Raw genomic sequence first — 19,570 nt, forward strand, 5'->3', positions numbered from 1 at the left:
CCCTCCTACCTTCACGTAGTCCCCGCCAGCCTCCAGCTCCCCAGCAGCCCTGGAAGGAGAGAAGAGACGTGAGTATCCCCCACCCTGCCTGGTCCCCTCGCTGCCAGCCTCTGCCCACCTGGCTGGGGCCAGTGCTGGCCCTCAGAGCCCAGAGGGCTCACCCTGATGGCTGGAGGGTGCACTGCAGCTTTTTGATGTCTGCCGGCCTGGGTGCAAGCCCTGTTCCACCACTCTCCAGCTGGGCAGCTCAGGGCAAGTCCCTTCACCTTTCAGAGACTAGGTTTCCTTACCTGTAAATCAGTGGTAAGTCTCATCAGGTTATTGCGAGGACTCAGGGAGCTAATGATGTTTATGCTTAATGTTGTGTCTGCTTCCTAAATCACTTTCTTCACCTAGCTTCAGGACTCCGTGCTCTCCTGGTTCCCTCCCACCACCACCACCACCCCCCCGCACCCCCCCCCCCAACTGAATGTTGGAGGGCCCCAGGCTGGGGCTCAGCACTCCCATCACACTGCTGGTTACGGAAGGCTGGGGAACTGATCCCCTCTGCTTCAGTGGGGCTGGAACGGAGCCTAGGGAGGCCAGAGGAGTGGCTGCTTGTCTGTTCTGCCAGAGTGCCAAACAAATATCATTCTTCTCTACTGTGAGCCACCTCACCCCGTCCATGGCCTTCAATGCCATTGACTCTAATACAGCCTGGATCTTCCCCTTTAACACCAGACTCGTAAATCCAGCTGCCTCCCTGACATATCTCCTTGGATGTCTGAAGGATCTTGAACTTGTCTTACGGAAAGCAAAACTGTTGATCCTCCCCACCCTGCGTCCCTGCTCCCCACACCATCTTCCCCATCTCAGTTGATGTCAGCTTTATCCTTCCTGTCGCTCAGGGCAAAACCTTGTGGTCATCTGTTCCTCCTCTCTTTCACATTCTACATCGAATCCATCAGGAAGTCCTGCTGTTCTGCTTTCAAAATAGATCCTGATCACTTCTCTCCATGTGTCAGCCCCAGCCCTGGTCTGGACCATCTCATCATGGAGCACACAGCAGCCTTCTGAGCAGGCTCCCTGTGTCTGCTCTCACAATCTACAGCCAGCTTCCACACCACTGCCAGACTGTGCCTAAGATTAAAACCTCAACAGATCATGGTACACACACCCCAAACTTCCAGTGGCTTCCATCCCTCTAAGAAAAAAATCTAAACTCTTTTCCAAAGCCTGTAAATGGCAAGCCGTGTAATTTACCATCCAAACCAGAACTGTTCCTCCCTGGAGAGTGAATGGGGGTTACTACCCCACAACAACAGGCATAAACCTCAACCTATAAGGCTCCGTGTGACCTGGTACCCAACTGCCTGCCTCATCAGCTCCCCAGCATGTCTCCCTCATACTGCCCTAGCCACACTGGCTTCCTTGATAAGCTCATTCCTGTCACAGGACCTTTGCACCTGCTGTTCCCTCTGCCTGGAAAGCTCTTCCCCCAAACTGTCATGCATCTCATTTGCTCCTCCCACTTCATTCAATCCGTTGCCATTGAGTCAATTCCAACTCACAGCAAACCTATAGGGCACAGTAGAACTGCCCCATAGGGTTTTCAAGGAGTGGCTGGTGGATTTAAACTGCTGACCTTTTAGTTAGCAGTCGAGCTTTTAACCACTGCTCTAAACCACTGTGGCACCAGGGCTCCACTTCATTCAAGGCACTGCTTAATTTCATCTCCTCAGAGAAGCCTTCTCTGACCATCCTACCTAAAATAACCCCCCTCCCTCCTTCACTCCCTCTTCCCAACCCTGCTTTATTTTCCTTACAGCTCTTACCCTTACCTGAAATTATCACTTCACATCTACTTATTTACTGTTATCTGAAGTCTCCTTGAAACTTTGTTTCATTGACTATCAAACACCTCTCCTCCAGCACAGTGCCTGGCACATAAAAAATCAAAGTCGGTGCCGTTGGGTTGATTCCAACTCATAGTGACTCTATAGGACAGAGAAGAACTGCCCCATAGGGTTTCCAGGGAGCAGCTGGTGGATTTGAACTGCCGACCTTTTGATTAGCAGCCAAGCGCTTAACCACTGTGCTACCAGGGCTCCACCTGGCACATAGTAAAATAAGGAACTAAATAAATATTGCTTAAATAAACCCCGTTGCCATCGAGCTGATTCCAACTCATAGCGACCCTGTAAGACAAAGGAGAACTGCCCCACAGGGTTTCCATAGGGTTGCTGACCTTTTGGTTAGTAACCAAGCTCTTAACCACTGCATCACCAGGGCTTCATTGCTTAAATGAATGGATGAATAGTAAACACTCAAGTAATGTAAACCACTATCATTATCATTAATTCTATTGATGCTAGGCCCTGTTTCTCTGGCCAGGGCAGGCCACAGTCTTCCCATCTGCAAAATGGGGGAGGGGAGCTCAAACATTAGGAAATTGCTTCTTCAAATACAGAAGCCCAATATTTAAAACAAAAGAAGGCTGAGTTAAAAAAAAAGAATGCGGTGGGTAAGGTGTGTTTTCTTAGGGCAGAATTTCACCCTGAGATCCCCCTAATTCCCAAGGCCGGGGTTCCTCATTGAGAAGCTATCTGACAGCCTTCCCTATTCTGACATTCTAGGGTCATTGCTGCTACCCCTCCCTTCTGGAAAGTCCTTCCTGACCTCTAACCACAGCCCTCCAGGCTACAGCTTAGCTGAAGTAGGTTTCCAAAGCCACTCAGGTTCTTTTTGTCCAGGGGCAGTGGGGGTGGGGTGGGGTGGGGTGGGGTGGGGTGGGGGCCCTCCTCCTGCCCATCTCCACCCATTCTTCCCGGGTGAGGTGTCCCATCCCAGCATTTCCGGCTATTCAGGCCCGGAAATCCTACCACTGCTGGGAACAGATTGGCCAGGACACTGGGATCGTCCCAGTACTTCCTCAGGCTTCCTGTCCACTTCCCTTCAGGCTCCCAGGAGCACGAGAAGAGCCCTGGGGAGGGGTTAGCTGCATCAGGGATCAGACCAGGGTGGGGTGGCCAGAGCCAAGGAGGGTGCTCAGGACAGAGGTCTGGGCTCTAAAGCTGAGGGCCTGGGGCCTCACTCCAGGCCCCATTGCCTCATCCTATAACGTTCGAGGTTTCCAAGACATAATGTGACCATGTCTACTTACATGCCACTGCCATCATTCACCTGGACTATTGCCACTACCCCGTCACTGGCCTCCCTGCCTCTAACCAGGCCCCTTGTGACTTGTTCTCTGTCCAGCAGCCAGAAAGGTTTTGTTAAAAGTCAGATCACATCTTTCCTCAGCTCAAAGCCCACTGAGGTGGTCCCCAATTTCACCCAGAGTAAATAAAAGTCAAAGCGCTCATAACAGCCCCATACAAACTTGCCCCTCGCCACCTCTCTAACCACACTACCCCTCATTCACGCTGCTCCAGTCAAGCTGGGCTTCTTGCTGTACTTTGTTTTTTCCACCTCAGGGCTTTTGCACTTTCTGTTCTCTCTGCCTGGAATACTTTTCCTCCAGTTATCCCTGCCCTCCTTCAGGTCTTTATTAAAATGTCCCCATTGATACATTCCCTGGCCACCCCATTTGAAAGTGAGACCTTCTCAACTTTCCTTATGTCCTTTCCTTATTTTATTTTTCTTTTTGGAACTTCATCTGACATGCCATGTATCTCCTCTCATGTATTAACAATCTCCTATTATGACAACATCAGCTCCAGAGAGGCAGGGACCCGTGTCTAGACAGTGCTGGCATGCAATGTTGTTGTTGTTTGCTACCATGGAGTTGGTCCCTGATTCATGGTGACCCCATGCGCAACAGAATAAAGTGCTGCTCAGTCCTCTGCCATCCCCATAATTGGTTGTGGACTGGACTGTTGTGATTCATAGGGTTTTTATTGGATTTTTGAAAGTAGATAACCAGGCCTTTCTTCCTAGTCTGTCTTGTCTGGAAACTCTGCTAAAACCTGTTCAGCATCATAGCCACACACAAGCCTCCACCGACAGACAAGTGGTGGTTGTACAGGATGTGCGTTGGCTGGGAACTGAATCCAGGTTTCCCAAGTGGAAGGCAAGGGTTCTACCACCGAACTACCAGTGCCCTGCTATAAAAAAAAATAGGCACCCAATAAATACTTTTTGAATGAATGAATGCCATAGTGGCCCCCAAAAGCCCTGACAACAAAGTCTAGCCCTCTTGTCCTCAGCCCCCTGTGAGGACCTCTGCTGGCCATCCCTCCTCTCTCCTTTCACTCTTTCTTTGCATTCTTGCCTTCTTATACTTCCTCCAGAATTCTGCTCCCTCAGCCTCTGGGCCTTTGCACATGCTGTTCCCACTGCCTGGAATCTCCTCTCTCCTTTATGGCTGAAGTAATTCCTATTCAGTCTTCAGACCTCAATAGTCAGTTTGCTTGGAGATTTCTAGAAAACTCTCCCTTCCATTGTGATGATCAAATCCAGGAATCGAAGCATCCATTTTTTAAAAACTCACCTCCATTAATCAATTTATTTATTCTTTATTTTCTGGACTTAAAAGGCACTTCTCCAATATTGATGGTGAAATCAATTAGTAAATAATAGTGATAATTCAGCTAAATCAGTCCTCTTAATCAGCTGCATTAATTATTTAAATAACCAGCCCCTTTAATTGCCTGTATTAACTGATTTGTTCTGATAACTGATACCACTTATTGCATACATTAGCTTAATTAATTGGATTAATGAGCAGTAATTAGAGCCCATTAGCCTTTCTTTCCCCAGATGCATTTAAATCTGAGTTTCACCTTCAAGGCCTTGATCCCGGCCCAGAAGGAAAGGGTGAGCTTCCTCCCAGGAATCCTAGAGGAGAAAGGTTAGGGAGAGGCTGCCATCTTGTTCCACCCTGGCCGTTCCTCATAAGAGTTGAGGCCTGCTGCCTGCCTATCCTCTATCTGTTCCCCAGTTTGTTCCCTTGGACCTCAGAGTCTGGTCATAGGGCTTTGATGGACGACCTCCCCAACCCAGGGGCATCAGAGTGGCAAAGAGCTCTGCCACCTACTTCTCAGCTCTCCCTCTGCCCTTCCCCTGCCTTCCCCTCTCTGAGGCTCAACTTCCTCATCTGTGAAGTGGGCATATTATAACTATCTCCACAGAAGGGCTGTAAGGATTATATAAGAAGGAGGGGTACAAGGTTCCGTAGCCTGTGTGGGGTTTTCCTCGCTGCCCTGGCCTCTGCCCAAGAAGATTCTTATCCTGCTCCTCCTGGGGCTGAAGCTTCTTCCCCTCCTTATTCAGACCTTCGCTCACTCACAGCAGAGAAGCACCAGGCGCCTGAGTTACTTGGTCCTTAAAGGTCCTGGGCAGAAAAGCTAGGGTGGAAAGCCTGTCTCTCCAGAGATACCCAGCCCTGGGGCATGTGGGACTCCCTGCTGGAAGGCTCTTAACTTTAACCCCTGCCCTGCCACCCCCTCTAAAATGAGACACCATTTTCCCGGAGATATTCCTGCTCATTCTTCACCATTCCAAGCCCTCAGTTTTCCTGACTGGAGTGAGCTAGCCAGAAGGAGCTCAAGAAATGGCATTAATCCTATGAGGAGAAAACAGACTAGGCAGTTCTTTCCAGGACAAAGCTGGGGATTCTGAGTCCCGAGAGGTGCTAACAGACTCAAAACCTGCCAGCGAAGAGCATTTACTGAGTACTGACTGAAGCCTGTGATCTTGAAGCCCCACTTCACAGGGGAGAAAGCAGAGGCTTGTAAATTGCCTGAGGGCACACAGCTGCTCAGACTAGAAGCAGGTTAGCCCAACATCAAATTCCATCTCTGTTCCTTGCCTGTGCGGGTTCCCCGGAAAAATGGGATGGGGAGAAGAATCTGAGGAGGGGAGGGCTGAGAAAAATAATACTTCAACTAGACTAGGGGTTCAGAACCAACGTCAGGAAGAGGAATTGGGGTGGAGGGGAACAGAGAAAAGACCCTCTGGGGCTCTGGTGAGAGCCCTCGACTGGGAAGCAGGAAGCTTTGTGATCCTGGGCAAGTTCCCCTTACTAGGCCTCAGTTTCCTCTTCTATAACTTGGATGTGGTCATAACAGCATGAGCAGCTCCTATTTGCTGGACTTCCTTGGGCCAAACCCAGGATAAATGCTCCACAGGCCACATCTCATCCAGTCCTCACAACAGCCATGTGAAGCTGGTGCATTACTTTCCCCAATTTACAGATGGGAAAACTGAGGCTAAGAGAGGAGAAGGGACTTACTGGAGGTCACAGAGAGAGTCAGTAGGCCTCTAAGCTCCTAGTGTATCCCACTCCTGTCCTCCCCAGCCCTCACCACACACAGGTGAAGGACACAGGTCCAGCATCTGGCAGCCAGGGTCCTCTGGAAGTTTGGGGGGATATGTGGCTTCAACTGGGGAGGGAGGGCAGTCTATCCTTTCCAAGCCAGCCCAGTTCCCACAGCCTGAGGCATCCAGGGGTTTCAGGGACTGTGAGAATGTCTCCACAGGAAATGAGAGCCAGGAGCAGCTAGGACCCCTCGGAAGACAAGGACCAGCCGCCTGCAGCCTGAGGAGGCTGAACAGGCTGGGCCCACCACAGCCCCCTCCCCTAGTGGGTAATCGTTACCAGATGCCTGACAGCTGACATCACTCCATGGGGCGAGAGGGTCGTGGGACTCTGAGGAGAGCTGGGAATTCTTGGACCAGAATCAACATTCCAGAAGAAAATGGGGGTGGGGGGGAGCTCCTGGCCTGTTCTCAGCGCCTGGTACCAGAGCTGGGGCAGAAGCAACACAAGGTACCCCAGCTCTCCTATATGGTGCCCCTTCTCCAAGTTTCAGTTTCCTTTTGAACAGCTAGAGAGCCCCTTGGGAGGGGCCTAGGTCTCGGGGTCAGAGGCAAAGGACACTTGGGCAAGGCATCTTGGAGTAAGGCAGAGCTGTGTTCAGATCCTCCTAAACGGAGAGGTCCTCTTAAAATGTAAGTCAGAGCGGGTCCCTCATCTCACTCAGAATCAAAGCCAGGTCCTTGCTGGGACTTTCCAGGCCCTACATTATCTGAACCCATTTCCTCTCTGGCCTGGCCTCCCACCTACCCCTTTTGCTCTCTCCAGCTACTGTGGTCTCTCCAGTTCCTTAAAATTGCCACAGATGCTCCTACCTCAGGGCCTTTGCATATGGCATTCCTCAGCCTGGTGCATCCTTTCCCAGATAGGAAGAGGATTTGTTCCCTCATCTCCTTTGACCAAACGTTACTTTCTCACTGAGACTTTCTTCCTTGCTAACTTTCCTAAGTTGCCACCACTAGCCACTCTTGCCCCTGCACAACCAATCCCTCCATTTAATTTTAATTTTTCTCAATAGCCCCCTTTCCTTCTAGTCCACTACATAACTCACTTATCCTGCTTAACATCTGTCTTCTCCACACTGCAATGGGGACTCCACGAAGACAGGGTTTTGTCTGCCTTGCTCACTGCTGTCTCCCCAGAGCCTAGAACAGTGTCTGGGGGCATAGCTGCATCTCAGTAGGTATTAAAATGAAGTTTTAATTCACTAACTCTATAATAGGAAGCAAGTCATCAACTTCACTAAACCTCAGTATGTTCATCTGTAAAATGGAGCTCTTATTACCTCCTTTCCGGGGGGTTATGGGGAGTCATTTGAGGAAATGGTAGAGAAAGCTTTAAGATTTTTACATGAGGAAAGTGAAATGTGGCCTGTGGTTAAAAGTTTGGGCTTGAAAGTGGATCAGGTCTGGGATCAAATCCAGGCACTGGCACTTAATCACTCTGTGACCCCAGGAAAGTCCCTTTCCCTCTCTGAGCCTTGGCTTCCTCACTGGTAAAACAGGAGTAAAGGAGTTGGCAGGGACCATGTGTTAGACAGTGCACTCCAGGTGGGCTGGCAGGCTGTGAGTGGGGTCAAGATCATCTCTGGAGCAGGCTCTGGCCTGCTGATTCCTTTAGGGGAGCCACTTGCAGGCCTCCCTTCCCTCTCTGCGCCTCCATTTCCTCCTCTGTAACATAGAGTGGCAGGGAGTGGGGAGACGGCTGCCAGTGGCTCTCTGGGATCTGCCATTTCCTTACAGAAGGCTGAGGGTGCTTGAGCGGTAGGGGGCAGCTAGGCTGGTACTCTCCTATTTGGTTGCTGAAGGCCCTTCATCCCTGTGATGTTGGCCCCTCCTCCCTCCTTCTTCCTCTTCGTCATCCCCCATGATCTCAACAGGGAGCAGGGCACCAGGAAACTCCTGCAGCCTCACCTCTTCCCCTTCCTTCCTCCTGCTCCAGGTGCACCCTGCTTTCCAGGGGGTAGGGAGGATGACATCATCTCCCCCAGCTTAGGTTGCTCCCTGAGCAGCCACTGGGATGACCCCTCAGGACCCACAGGAAAGGAGACCCTATTCTTGCTCAGTGGCAGTTCTTCAAAGGCCCTCTTCCCCAAACCGGGTGGATTCTCAGAGACTATCTTCAACCCATCTGGGATGCTGAGGAGACTGAGGCCCAGGGTGCAGCAGGACTAGCCTGAGATCACTAGATGAGGCAGCTCTCCTGACTCCAGAGTGCAGGACTGAGGTTCAGGGCTTCTGGAAGAAAGATCGGGCTCCTGGCCTCTTACCTGGCCCTGTGGGGAGGTGAGACACTAAGTCCAGGAACACCAGGAGAGGGCTTAATCTGGTCTGCTAACCCCACCAACCTAGGATTCCTGAACACTTGGGGTGACTGGGAGTGGGGAAGAGTCTCTCCATTTCCTCAGTCAACTCCAGGCCAGACCTGATGCCAGAGGCACTTCCAGAACCACCAGGGCCTCTGCCCAAAAGGGGAGAAAAGCTTGGGTTGGGTCCTAGGCTTGGCATTCTCAAGGTTGCTAAAGACTACCCTTTTCAGAGACCCCGACCCTGCTGTTGCCCAGTCATTAAGTGCATAGACCTAGAAGTCAGAATTAAAGCTGATTCTGACTTTCATTAAAACCAAAAAACCAAACCCATTGTCGTTGAGTCGATTCTGACTCATAGTGACCCTATAAGACAGAGTAGAACTGCCCCATAGGGTTTTCAAGGAGCGGCTGGTGGATTGGAACAGCTGACCTTTTGGTTGTAGCCCAGCTCTTAACCACTATGCCTACTGTGCCAAATTGGGCATGTAAACCTCTCTTTCTTCATCTGTAAAATGAGAATGATGATAGTACCTCCCTCCTAAGGCTGTTGTGAGTAGAAGAGCTGATGCCCAGTGTGTGCCAGGGCAAGGCCAGAACAGAGTTAAAGCCAAGGAAGTGTGACTTAGAAAAGTCCCTGATGCTAAACTGGTACCTCGGTTTGTCAGCTGTCCTCCCAAACCCATTGCTGTCCAGTTGATTCTGACTCATAGCTACCCTATAGGACAGAGCAGAACCACCCCATAGGGCTTCCAAGTCTGTAAATCTTTACGGAGGAAGCAAACTGCCACAACTTTCTCCCGCGGGGGCGGCTGGCGGATTCGAACCCCTGACCTTTGGATTAGCAGACAAGCACTTAGCCACTGAGCCACCAGGGCTCCCTCAGCTGTCCTAAACCCAACAAATCCGTTGCCGTCGAGTCGATTCCGATCCATAGCGACCCTATAGGACAGAGTAGAACTGCCCCATAGAGCTTCCAAGGAGCGCCTGGCGGATTCGAACTGCCGACCTTTTGGTTAGCAGCCACAGCTCTTAACCATCAGCTGTCCTAGAGGGTCAGATTTCCCCCTCAGACACTCCTGTCCCTGCCGGCCCTCCTCCGGCCCAGCTGAGTCACTCACCCTCGAGGCCCCAGAGCCGGGTATCTTCGGCCCACTGTAGTCATGATTTCCCTGTGGTCGCCGCCCGAAACACCGGGACGTCCTCAGCCCGGCGGCTCCTGCCTTTCTCTGGCCTCCGAGCTGCGGAGTGTGAGGCAGGGCCCGGGGGCGGGGCCTGACCTGTAGACCACGCCTCCGAGCACGTCCCTCCTCCCTCTGCCGGGTTCCGCTCCACCGCCCGCTACTCTAGCAGAGAAAGCCGCGCCCCAAACACGTGTCTCCGCCTCCTGTCTCGCTCCGCCCCCTACCCGTCTGTCGGCTTCCGAAGCTGGGGAGCCACGCCCTTCGCAGCACACACCACCACACCTCCGCCTCGCTCCGCCCCGCTCCAACGCTGGCTTCCCAAACAGTCCGCGGAAAGGACACGCCCCTCCGTCCCGTCCCGCCGCGCCCAGCTCTCCCAGGCTGTCAACGTTGCTGGCGGGGAGGGACCAGGCTCCTAGTGCACATCCCAGACTTCGGAGCACCTCAGACTCCCTCAGGCCCATCAGGCACTCCCCTCTAAACACTCAATTCTTATTCCTCCACACCTGCATGAGCCAGATTTATGAGGGTTTGGCGGGAGAAGGGAGCCTGGAGCAGCCAGGTATGGAGGAAAAGCATTAGTTTTATTAACCATAATCATAAGCATTTCCATTTACTGAGCATTTCGGTGTGCTTGGCACTGTGCTGAGATTTCGAAGGTATATTATCCTTGAATCCTCACCATAACCCTATGAGATAGGTGCTATCATGATGCCCATTTTTCCGATGAGGAAACTGAGGCTCTGAGAGGGGAACACCCTTGTCCAAGGTCATGCAGGCAGTAAGAGGAAAAGACTGAACCGGTTTCGCTGTGTAGCTTTACAGGGTTCCACTCCCCAGTGAACCGGGGGTCTAGACTAGATTACAGCCCAGTACTCAGAAGCTGTTTGATGTCTCAGGGGAAGGCCACTCATGAAAGGTCCCAGAATTTACCCTAGAGTTAACTTTTGCTCAGCTGGGTTTTTTCTCTTTATTTCAGCAGGCACTTCTGACTGGTTTGATTTAGTCAGAGGCTCTGCCTCTGCAGGTTGAGAACATGGATGATTGCTTTGGTTAAGGGTGAGGAGTCTCCCAGAGGCATAAAGAAAATGGCCTTAGGCTTAGAAGACAGATAAGTGTGAGGCCACTGGAGGCAGGCAGATTCCAGCTAAAATCCCAGCTCTACAACCTCGGCTGAGTCCCAGTTTTCCCATCTCTAAGATGGGGCTAATAGAAACTTCTACAGAGTTTTCAGTGAGATAACATTTGTTTTGATACCCAGTAAAAGTGCTTACTGAGTGGGAGCTATTGTCACATCACTGTTATTTGTGTTTTTGCATGAACTCAGCTCACTCTATGTTATGGATTGAAATGCGTCCCTCCAAAAAGATATGGTGAAGTCCTAACCTCTGGTACCTGTAAATGAGATCTTGTTTGGAAGTATGGTCTTGGAAGATATTACCAGTTAGGTTAACGTGAGATCGTATTGGAGTGGGGTCCTAATCCAATAGGAATGGTGTCCTTATAAAGAGAAGATACACAGACACAGGGAAACAGAAGAAGGACTCCTTGAGATGCTGCAACTGCAAGCCAAGGAATACCTGGAGCTACCAGAAGCCAAGAGAGAGGCATGGAACAGTTTCCCTCTCAGAGCACTCAAAGGAATCAACATGGCTGATACCCTGATTTGGACTCTCAGCCTCCAGAACTGTGAGACAATGAACTTCTGTTCTTATAAGCCACCCACTTGGTGGGATTTTATTATGGCAGCCCTAGGAAACAAATACACCCTATAACCAAGTTGACAAACAGTTTTCTAGATCAGGTGAAGCAGTGTTGTCCAATAGGATTAAACATGGTGACCTGAGTGGTGAGGAAAAGGGGGGTAGCAGAGGAGGGCTCCAGTGATGGAGGTCAGGGCCCAACCAGCAGTTGAGGGCCTATGCTGGAGGCTATAGCTTCATAGTCTGGTGGACGTCAGTTCGAATCCTAACCTTGTCATTATCTAGATGTGCCATCTGCCTAGGGCAAATGACTTCCCCTCTCTGAGTCTTAGTTTCCAAATCTGTCATATGGAAATAATAACAGTACCTCCTCACTGAGTTTTTTTCTTTTTTTTGAGAATTAATTACAAGTGAAAGTCCTTGCACAGAGCCTTGTCTGTAGTAAGCACTTGGTTAACATGTTTCTTTTTCTTTTTAACCCAGATGTGTGTGTTGGGGGATCCTCTCCAGCGGTACATTGGCAGGAGGCTGGAAACACCATCCCTGTAGGTCCCACTCCACCTGCCCCTGGGGGCACCTACCTTCCTGAGGACACATCCCTGGGAGCGCTCTCCTCTTCCACGTCTACCTTAGGGGCCTCAGGCTTTCTCGTGGGGCCTGCCTCCACTGCTGAAGGACTGGGCCCCACTGCTGGGATGTCATCCAGGGGAGCAACGGCCTGCACAAACACCTCCTTGACTGCCTCCAAGCCTGGGGGGTCTCGCAGACTTTGGGGCACCAGGTGGGGCTCAGGACCCCTCTCCTGAGCCTCCTGGCCAGCCTTTTGGTCTCGAGCCCTCTTGAAGTTGGGGCGAGGCATGGTGCCCATATGGCTGTACATGTCACTTGAGCGGGCATAGGCTGGGGGACTCTTGGGAACTGTCACCATGTCATCTTGCGTGGCTTCAAAGGTGTCAGGCTCCAGATGGGATTGGTTGCTTATGTGGGCTGAGGACCGTCGCAGAGTGAAGGACCGGGAGAGGCTGGAGAGACTCCCAAAGCCCTTGAACTTGAAGAACTCTGGCGGGGGTAGGAGGAGCAGAGGAAAAGGAATTAATGACAATGATAGCAACAACAATAACAATAAATATTTCCAGTACCACTGACTGAGGCCTCAAGGAGGTTGGAGGGCTTCGCTGAAACCCCTTCTAAGTATTATCACATTCCCAGAAAGTAATGTAACACTATGGAATCATACAGCCCTGGGCTTGAATCCCTGCTCTTTCACATCCTGGATGTGTGACCTTAAGCAAGTCACTTGACCTCTCTGAGCCTCATTCACCACATCAGTAAAGTTCGAGTTATAATGCCTACTTCCTTTCATGGGCGATGGGAGGATTGAAGAAAAGCATGTAAGTAACAAGCTTAACAGGGTGCCTGGCACACAGACTACCCTCAATAAGGTCGTGATGACGATGAAGACAATGACAACAGTGATCATTACTGTGACAAATACCTCTGCATTTGTCGAACATGTTGCACATATTACCTCACTGAATCCCCAGCACAACTCAATGCCCCAAGCTTAACTCCCCATTTTCCAGATAAGAAAATTGAGGTTCAGAACGGTGAAATGAACCGCCCTAGGTCACACAGTCAATAGGTGAAGCATGTATGAGTGGGTGTGGATACCTGTGTGTGTATAGGAAGGGGAATGAAATGTAAAGGGGTGTTGGGGGCCTGAGGGTCCCACTCTGCGGTTCTCTGCTTCCTGTCAGCTGAGCCCACATATCGGACTGAGGCGACAGGGCTCGGGTGATACCATCTCCTCACTTCCGCAGGAGTGTGTGTGAGCTCCCTCCTCTCCTCCCCCAGCTGTAGGACTATCCCTCCTCTCAGCCTCTACCTTCTGACTTCCTTCCCTATGGCCCCTAGATGAGCAAAATAGAAAAACTGGCATTTTTCACTTTACCGGCAACCTCCACCTCCTCGGGTCCTCACAACCACTTTGGAATATAGGTAAGATATCCCCCATCAACGGGAAGCCCAGAGAGGGGAAGGGACTTGCCCAGGGTCACACAGCAAGGCCATGGCTGAGCCTAGACTAGGGCCCAGGCTCTGGACTCCTGAGTCAGATCTTCTCACCCTGTCCTGCTTACCCTCACCTGGTCTTCACCTCTGCCTCCTGAGAAATGCTGTCAGAAAATGCTGATGCTATGTGCTCAGACAGCTGCCCCCTGGGGTAGAAATTGTGCCCACGGCCAGAGGGATAACCATCAGCTGCCTCTTTTCTCAGCATTACTTGTTTTGTCTCCTGGGCACTCGAGGTAGAGGCAGTAGTGGGGCACAGAGAGAAACCGAGGCCTAGAGTCCAGGGATGCAGACTCTAGCCTAGCTCAGTGGTCCCATATGACCTCAGGCAAGTCTCTGGCCCTCTATGGGCCTCAGTATTCCCATCTGTAGAATGTAGACATAACCCTGTATTCTACTCCCCTACCTCCCTCCCTGGTGCTGTCAGATCAAAGGTTTCAGGGGACAGCGGAAGTTCACTGGACCACGAGCAGACCCAGCTGGGGAAGTGGAGGGAAGGGTGGGTGTGGCCCCTGGCCCAGGAGCCTGGTTAGTAGCTCTGGGCTCTTTCCCAGGTGCTGGGTCCCAGCCTCACTGCTGTAGGAACATGGGACAACATCCCATGGTATCCCCCCTGCCCCAGTAACTCCCAGCTTGAGATCAGTGTGGACCCAGGCTGGGGAGGGGAGAGAGGGCAGAGGAGGGAGATCTCTCCCTGCCCAGCCCTGAGGTTAGACAAAGCTAGAGATGGGGAGAGATGGAAAGACCGAGAGGCGGGGTGGGGAAAGACAGAGAAACAGAGATGGGCAAAGAGACAGGGACAAGAGAAGCAAGGAGATGGAGTCAAGCCATCTGAGGGGACAGAGAGAGAGAGACTGGGCCAGGGTGTTGGAGACACAGCAACATGGAAATTCAGAAGCAGAGAGCTCCGGAGAGAAACAGCAATGGACAGAAAGAAAAACAGAAAAGGCACAGGGGAACAGAGAAACAGATGCAGCCAGAAGCCCAGACAGACAGACAGACAGTTGGAGGGATGCAGACGAGCACAGGCAGCAGTCCCGCACTCACTGAACTTTTTGCTGGCTTTTCTGGGCTCCTCTGTCATCCTGGCGAGCTGTGCAGAGCCCCAGGGCAGCAGGCAAGTAGCCACTTGAGGCTCTGGACATCAACAATGATGTGCCTCCCCACCTCCCCTTCCCCTTTCTCAAGCCCTCTTGCTGGCTTCCTCTGTTTATTTTTAAACCAGTGAAACTCCCACAGCCCCACCCACCCCACCCTCTTCACAGGGGGTGGGGGTGGGGCCTCCCCATTCTCAGCCCCTCTGGGTCGCCTCCTTGGCCTCAGCAGCAGGGGATGGAAGGAGGGGGACCACAAGCCCATGGGACCTGGAAGGTCTGGGGAACAAACCACAGACTCTGGGAACGGAGCCCACTGGGCCAGGGGCCACCGAGGGCCTCCAGCAACTATCAGGGGGGCTGGCCAGTGAGAGGGGAGGGTACGGGAAGTCAGGCCAGCATGCAGGGCAGTTGTTACAAGCCTTGGTACCCTGGAGATAGACTGGCAACTGGGGTAGGAGCGTCTGTAGTCAGACCTGTGGGTTCTGGGACCACTCAGACCCAATTCAACTCTTGGCTGGCCACTTGGCCACCTTGTCATCTTGGTCTGGAGAGCTCACTCGCTGAGCCTCAGTTTCCTCTCTGTGAGCAGAGGTGCTTGCAGTGCCTACCCCTCAGGGTCCCATGCTTGGCACAGAGCTTGGCACAGATTTGGTGCCTATCAAGGCGTGGTCACTTAGCAGGGACACAGCAGTAATTTGGTCCACCACACCCATTGTACACTGAGGGGGAAACCAAGGCACAGACAGAGTGATTGCCCCAGGTCACACAATAGGTCAGTAGCACAGATTGGGTTACAATTTTCCCTTCCGGGTCCCTTAACAGGAGCCTGGTACTTTCCCTACCCTACAACCTTCCCTTGTATGCACACTCTTGTGAGCAGGACAGAGATGAGGAAATGCAACCTCCCCTCAAGCAGGTCATCCCCAACACCTGCAGAGGGTGTCAGCAGTTGCTCCGGCTGGTGCAGCAGCAAAACCAGGGGCTTCAAATCCTAGTGCAGACAAGTACTTCTGCCTCCAAAGCCTCCGTCACCTAACCTCTAAAATGGGTATGAGGTCCACAGTCAACCTGCAGAGGTTCTGGCATTATTTTATTATTATTCTGGCCTCCAGGCCGACAACCAGGCCTAAGAGGGAGGGAGTCCAAGGTCAGATGGAGCTGGTTTTTGTATCCTCTATAAAAATAATGATGATGACTAAAATCTTCTGCCAACTTCATTCCAGCCACATAGCTCAGTCCTTAGCCATAAGAGGTAAATAATTTTACTTTTGTCCCCATTCTAGAGATGTGGAAACTGAGGCCCCAAAAAGTTAAGTCACCTGGAGTTGGAACCTGCTTGGTCCAGCTACAGAGCCTGAGTTTTTAACTGCCACATTCATGGCCTCCCCTAACTCCCTGTCAGCAAGGTGATGCACTTTGGTGGGAGGAGAGTCTGGATGAACTTTCTTCTTGGTGTAAGGGTGAACAGGGGCCCTGAAAAGGAAAGGAACAGAGCCCATGAGGCCAAGGGAGCAAGGTCCTGGCTTGCAGATAGGCATGGATGAGACCAGTGTTCAAGGCTCAAATGAAAGTAAGGGATTTCTGAGTCACGAACTTGGGAGAAGAAGGTATATTTCTAGCTCTTGCTATCGAGCACTGACAATGTGCCAGGTACAAGGTTGGAAGCCTCCACAATCCTCCATTTGAATCTTTACAACAGACCTATGAGGCAAATTCTGGTACTGTCCCTACTTCACAGATGAGGAAACTGAGGCTAAGGGCGAGCAGAGACTAGAGAGAAAGACATCCAGGTGTCTGTCCTCCCAGGCCAGTGCCCTTTCCTGTCTCAGGTTGATGTCAGAAGATGGAGAGGGCCCCTAGCAGAAAGCAGAGGGTGGGTCCCCCCGCTCCAGCTTCTCTCTCAGGACGCAGTTCCAACATAACTAGGGTTAAGTTCCAGGGCTGTGGCATCGGCCAGTGCTGGCTTCCCAGTCCAGCCTACTCCTGACTTGCTGTGTGATCCTGCGACTAATTTCTCTGGGCCTCAGTTTCCTCATCTGTGAAATGAAGATGGGAGAATGAAAAGTAAATGCTAGCACGCAGTGGGCCTCGGCAAGCAGTGGCTGTTGTTGCTATGGAATAGGAGGGAGCCAGGAAAAGGACAAACCCGCTCAGGCCAGGAAAACCTTGGTGGGTGGGCTTGCTGCTTTGGCGGAGGCTCCTCATCAGCGCTAGGGCCGGTCTTGGTCTTGCCGTTGGCCCGGGTGCCAGCGGAATTGCCCCTGTCGCTGGGAGAATGAATGGAGCTCAGTGTGGCAGCTCCGCCAAGCTCAGAGCCCCCTTTGTGCTGCCTCAAGTGGCCGTTGGGAGTGTGGCTGGGAAACTGCTGGCGGGTGGCTGTCCCACAGGCCCTTCTCAGCCTGTGCTGGAAGCCAGCCCTGCCCAGCCCACGCTTCGCAGCCCTGAACACACTAACTAGCATTCCCCTGCCTCCAGGCCTTTGCTTGGGCTGGACCCACATCGAGAATGCTGCTCTCCCCTCCACTGGCTCAAACTTTTGCATCCTTCCAGTCTCTCCAGGGCTGGCCAAGCCACAGTGCCCCCAGGAACCCTACTCTGATTTCTGTCCCTTTTCCTTGCCCCTCTCCCCTAGTCTATGACTCAATCACCTGAAGCTTCACCAAGTAGTATCAGAAATTGGAGACCTAAAACTTCAAAGGCATTGGACTCAGGCAAACCCAAGTTCAGTCCCCACCTGTGTGTGGGGTGGGGAGTCATGTCTCCTCTCCGAGCCTCTTTTCCCTGGTTAGTAGAATGGAGCAAATACAACATCCCTCCACACCATCTTGTGAAAGTGAAATAAAAACATTTTTATTGAGGTTATAATTCTTATTACATTTATTTGTGTCTTTATTTATATGTTCCAAACAGAACTCAAGCTTCCTGGATGCCTTACCTACCATATCAGCAGCTATACCATAGGTGCTCAATAGATGCTTTTCCCCGGGTTGACCTGGTTGCCTGGTATTGGGGGCAGTATAGGATGATGGTTAATGACTCTGGACTTTGAAAATAGACCTGGTTTTGAATCCCGCCTCCACTGCTCCCTGGATGAGTGGCTTTGGGCAGGCCACCTCACCTCTCAGATCCTCGGTTTCCTGCTCTGTAACCTGGGCTCAAAAATAGCACCTCCCAAAAGAGGTGCTATCAAGTTTCAGGGGATGATGACACATGTCAACACAGGCCAGATACAGAGTCAGTGCCCAGCCAGTGTGGGCAGAACTTTCATGGTTTTATAGGGCCATGGACATCAGCAGCCATTCTGTCCTGTATCCCTCTACGCAGTGACCCCTTGTCTGTCTGGTCACACCAGCAGCCAAAAGCAGCCCAGCCCAGGAGCCTATCTTCCTTCCCGTTCACATTTCTCTACCCCATTCCTGCTCTGGGGTAGAAACAGAGGGTCCAGGCCAGGGTCAAAAAGCTGTCCAGTGGCTCCCTTTCCTGCTCTGTGTCTCAACTGCCCAAACTGTTAAATGGCAGCAGGACTAAGGGCTTGTCAGAGCCTGGTCAGTAGGTCAGCCAGCAGACAGTTAGTGAGTACCAGCCATATGCCCAACCTTGCCAGCTTAGCCAGTCCACAGGAAGCAGGAAACCAGCAAAACAGACGTCAAAGTTAGCGAGAAATTATTTCTGGCTGGGATCTAATTTCTTCTCACTTCTGCCTGGGTTTTGCCAGTTTTAGTGGGTGGCAGCCTTCAGAAGGGTTCCTGACCCCCCTTGCCTGCCTTCCTTCCCCAGGGAGGGCTGAGGGTTCAAGGCTCCAAGTAGGAGTGACTGATGGATATCGGGGTTCAGGCCAGGGACAGTAGGTTGGAGGTGATGATAGCACCGGAACCTCTGCTGAGGTCTCTGCCCACAGGACGTGGCTTAGAGGAGGTGTCGTGGGAAACAGGCAGCAGGCCCTGGTCTGAAGGTATGAGGGTGGCAGCCACGTAGACCCATGGCAGACCCGCATTGCTACTTTGCCTTCCTCCACCTCCCATCCTACCTCCAGGCCAACTTGCCTGTGTCACGGCTCTGCCCTGGCTCCACCTCCAGTCTGGATGGGCCAGGCCCTGACATGGGTAAGGGTTTGGGCTTTATGCCACACAGACCTGGTTTAAATACCAGTTGGCCACTGGCTAGCTATTTGACCCAGTGTGTACAACGGAGTTGAAAATAGTACCCACTCACAGGGTTGAGTGAGAATTGAGATGATTCTCATATGGTGCTAGGTGTAGGGTTTGCCCCATTTATTTTTCTTCAATAAATGTTAATTACTATAATCATTATCTTTGTCCTCCCTGCCCTCGCTCACCCCCATATTAGCCAATGGGCTCCCTGTTTGCAACAGGTTACCCGTGAAGCTGGCCCAACACACTCTGACACATCACTCAACTGCCTAAAACCCTCACAGGCTCCACACTGCCCTCAGGAGAGGCCTCCCCACTCCTTGGACTGATCCTTAAGGCCCTCCCTGGCAAGGCCTTGCCCCAGAACAGGGCCTCTTGGGATACCAGGATCAACAAACCCATTCCTGGCTGTCACAAGAAGGTTTCAAGGCCAGGCAGTATAGGGTAAGAGCTGGGGAGCAACCCTGAGCTTTCTGAAGGCAGAAAGGGTATTCGGTCAGGGGAAGGGTGGTGGGAGAGGACTGGAGAGCACAGCCCTGAAGACAGGAAAGCTTAAGGAGTTAGGAAGTGGAAGAGAGATTTGTGTGGCCATAGACCTGGGGAGGTGAGTTACAAAGAGCCTTGAATGTCACCAGACAGTGGAGGGTTTGAAGGTGGGAAATACATGCAGACCTCACTTTAGAATAATCTGGTGGGTGCTGTGAGAAAGACAGATGGAAAGGCTGGACTGGGGTGGCCAGGATTCAGGATACATCTGCAGAG

General features: G+C 51.9%; 1 protein-coding gene across 4 annotated transcripts in view; it reads right to left on the reverse strand.

Moving 5' to 3' along the window:
* Positions 1 to 14,737, reverse strand: part of SH2D3C (SH2 domain containing 3C) — a 33,735-nt gene extending 18,998 nt beyond the window's left edge. For 3 of the 4 annotated variants that reach the window (XM_049897115.1, XM_049897114.1, XM_049897116.1), the window contains exons 1-3: positions 14,608 to 14,737; positions 12,072 to 12,549; positions 10 to 49 (exon numbers count right to left, since the gene is read on the reverse strand). In XM_049897115.1, the coding sequence (XP_049753072.1) occupies positions 10 to 49; positions 12,072 to 12,549; positions 14,608 to 14,644 (555 nt within the window). In that variant the 5' untranslated portion in view covers positions 14,645 to 14,737. Of the gene's footprint in view, positions 1 to 9; positions 50 to 9,724; positions 9,857 to 12,071; positions 12,550 to 14,607 lie in introns of those variants that run through there. The other variant, XM_049897117.1, reaches the window with a different exon arrangement.
* Positions 14,738 to 19,570: the final 4,833 nt, after the last annotated feature.

Source organism: Elephas maximus, chromosome 9, assembly GCF_024166365.1.
Source record: "Elephas maximus indicus isolate mEleMax1 chromosome 9, mEleMax1 primary haplotype, whole genome shotgun sequence".
Classification (NCBI taxonomy): domain Eukaryota; kingdom Metazoa; phylum Chordata; class Mammalia; order Proboscidea; family Elephantidae; genus Elephas; species Elephas maximus.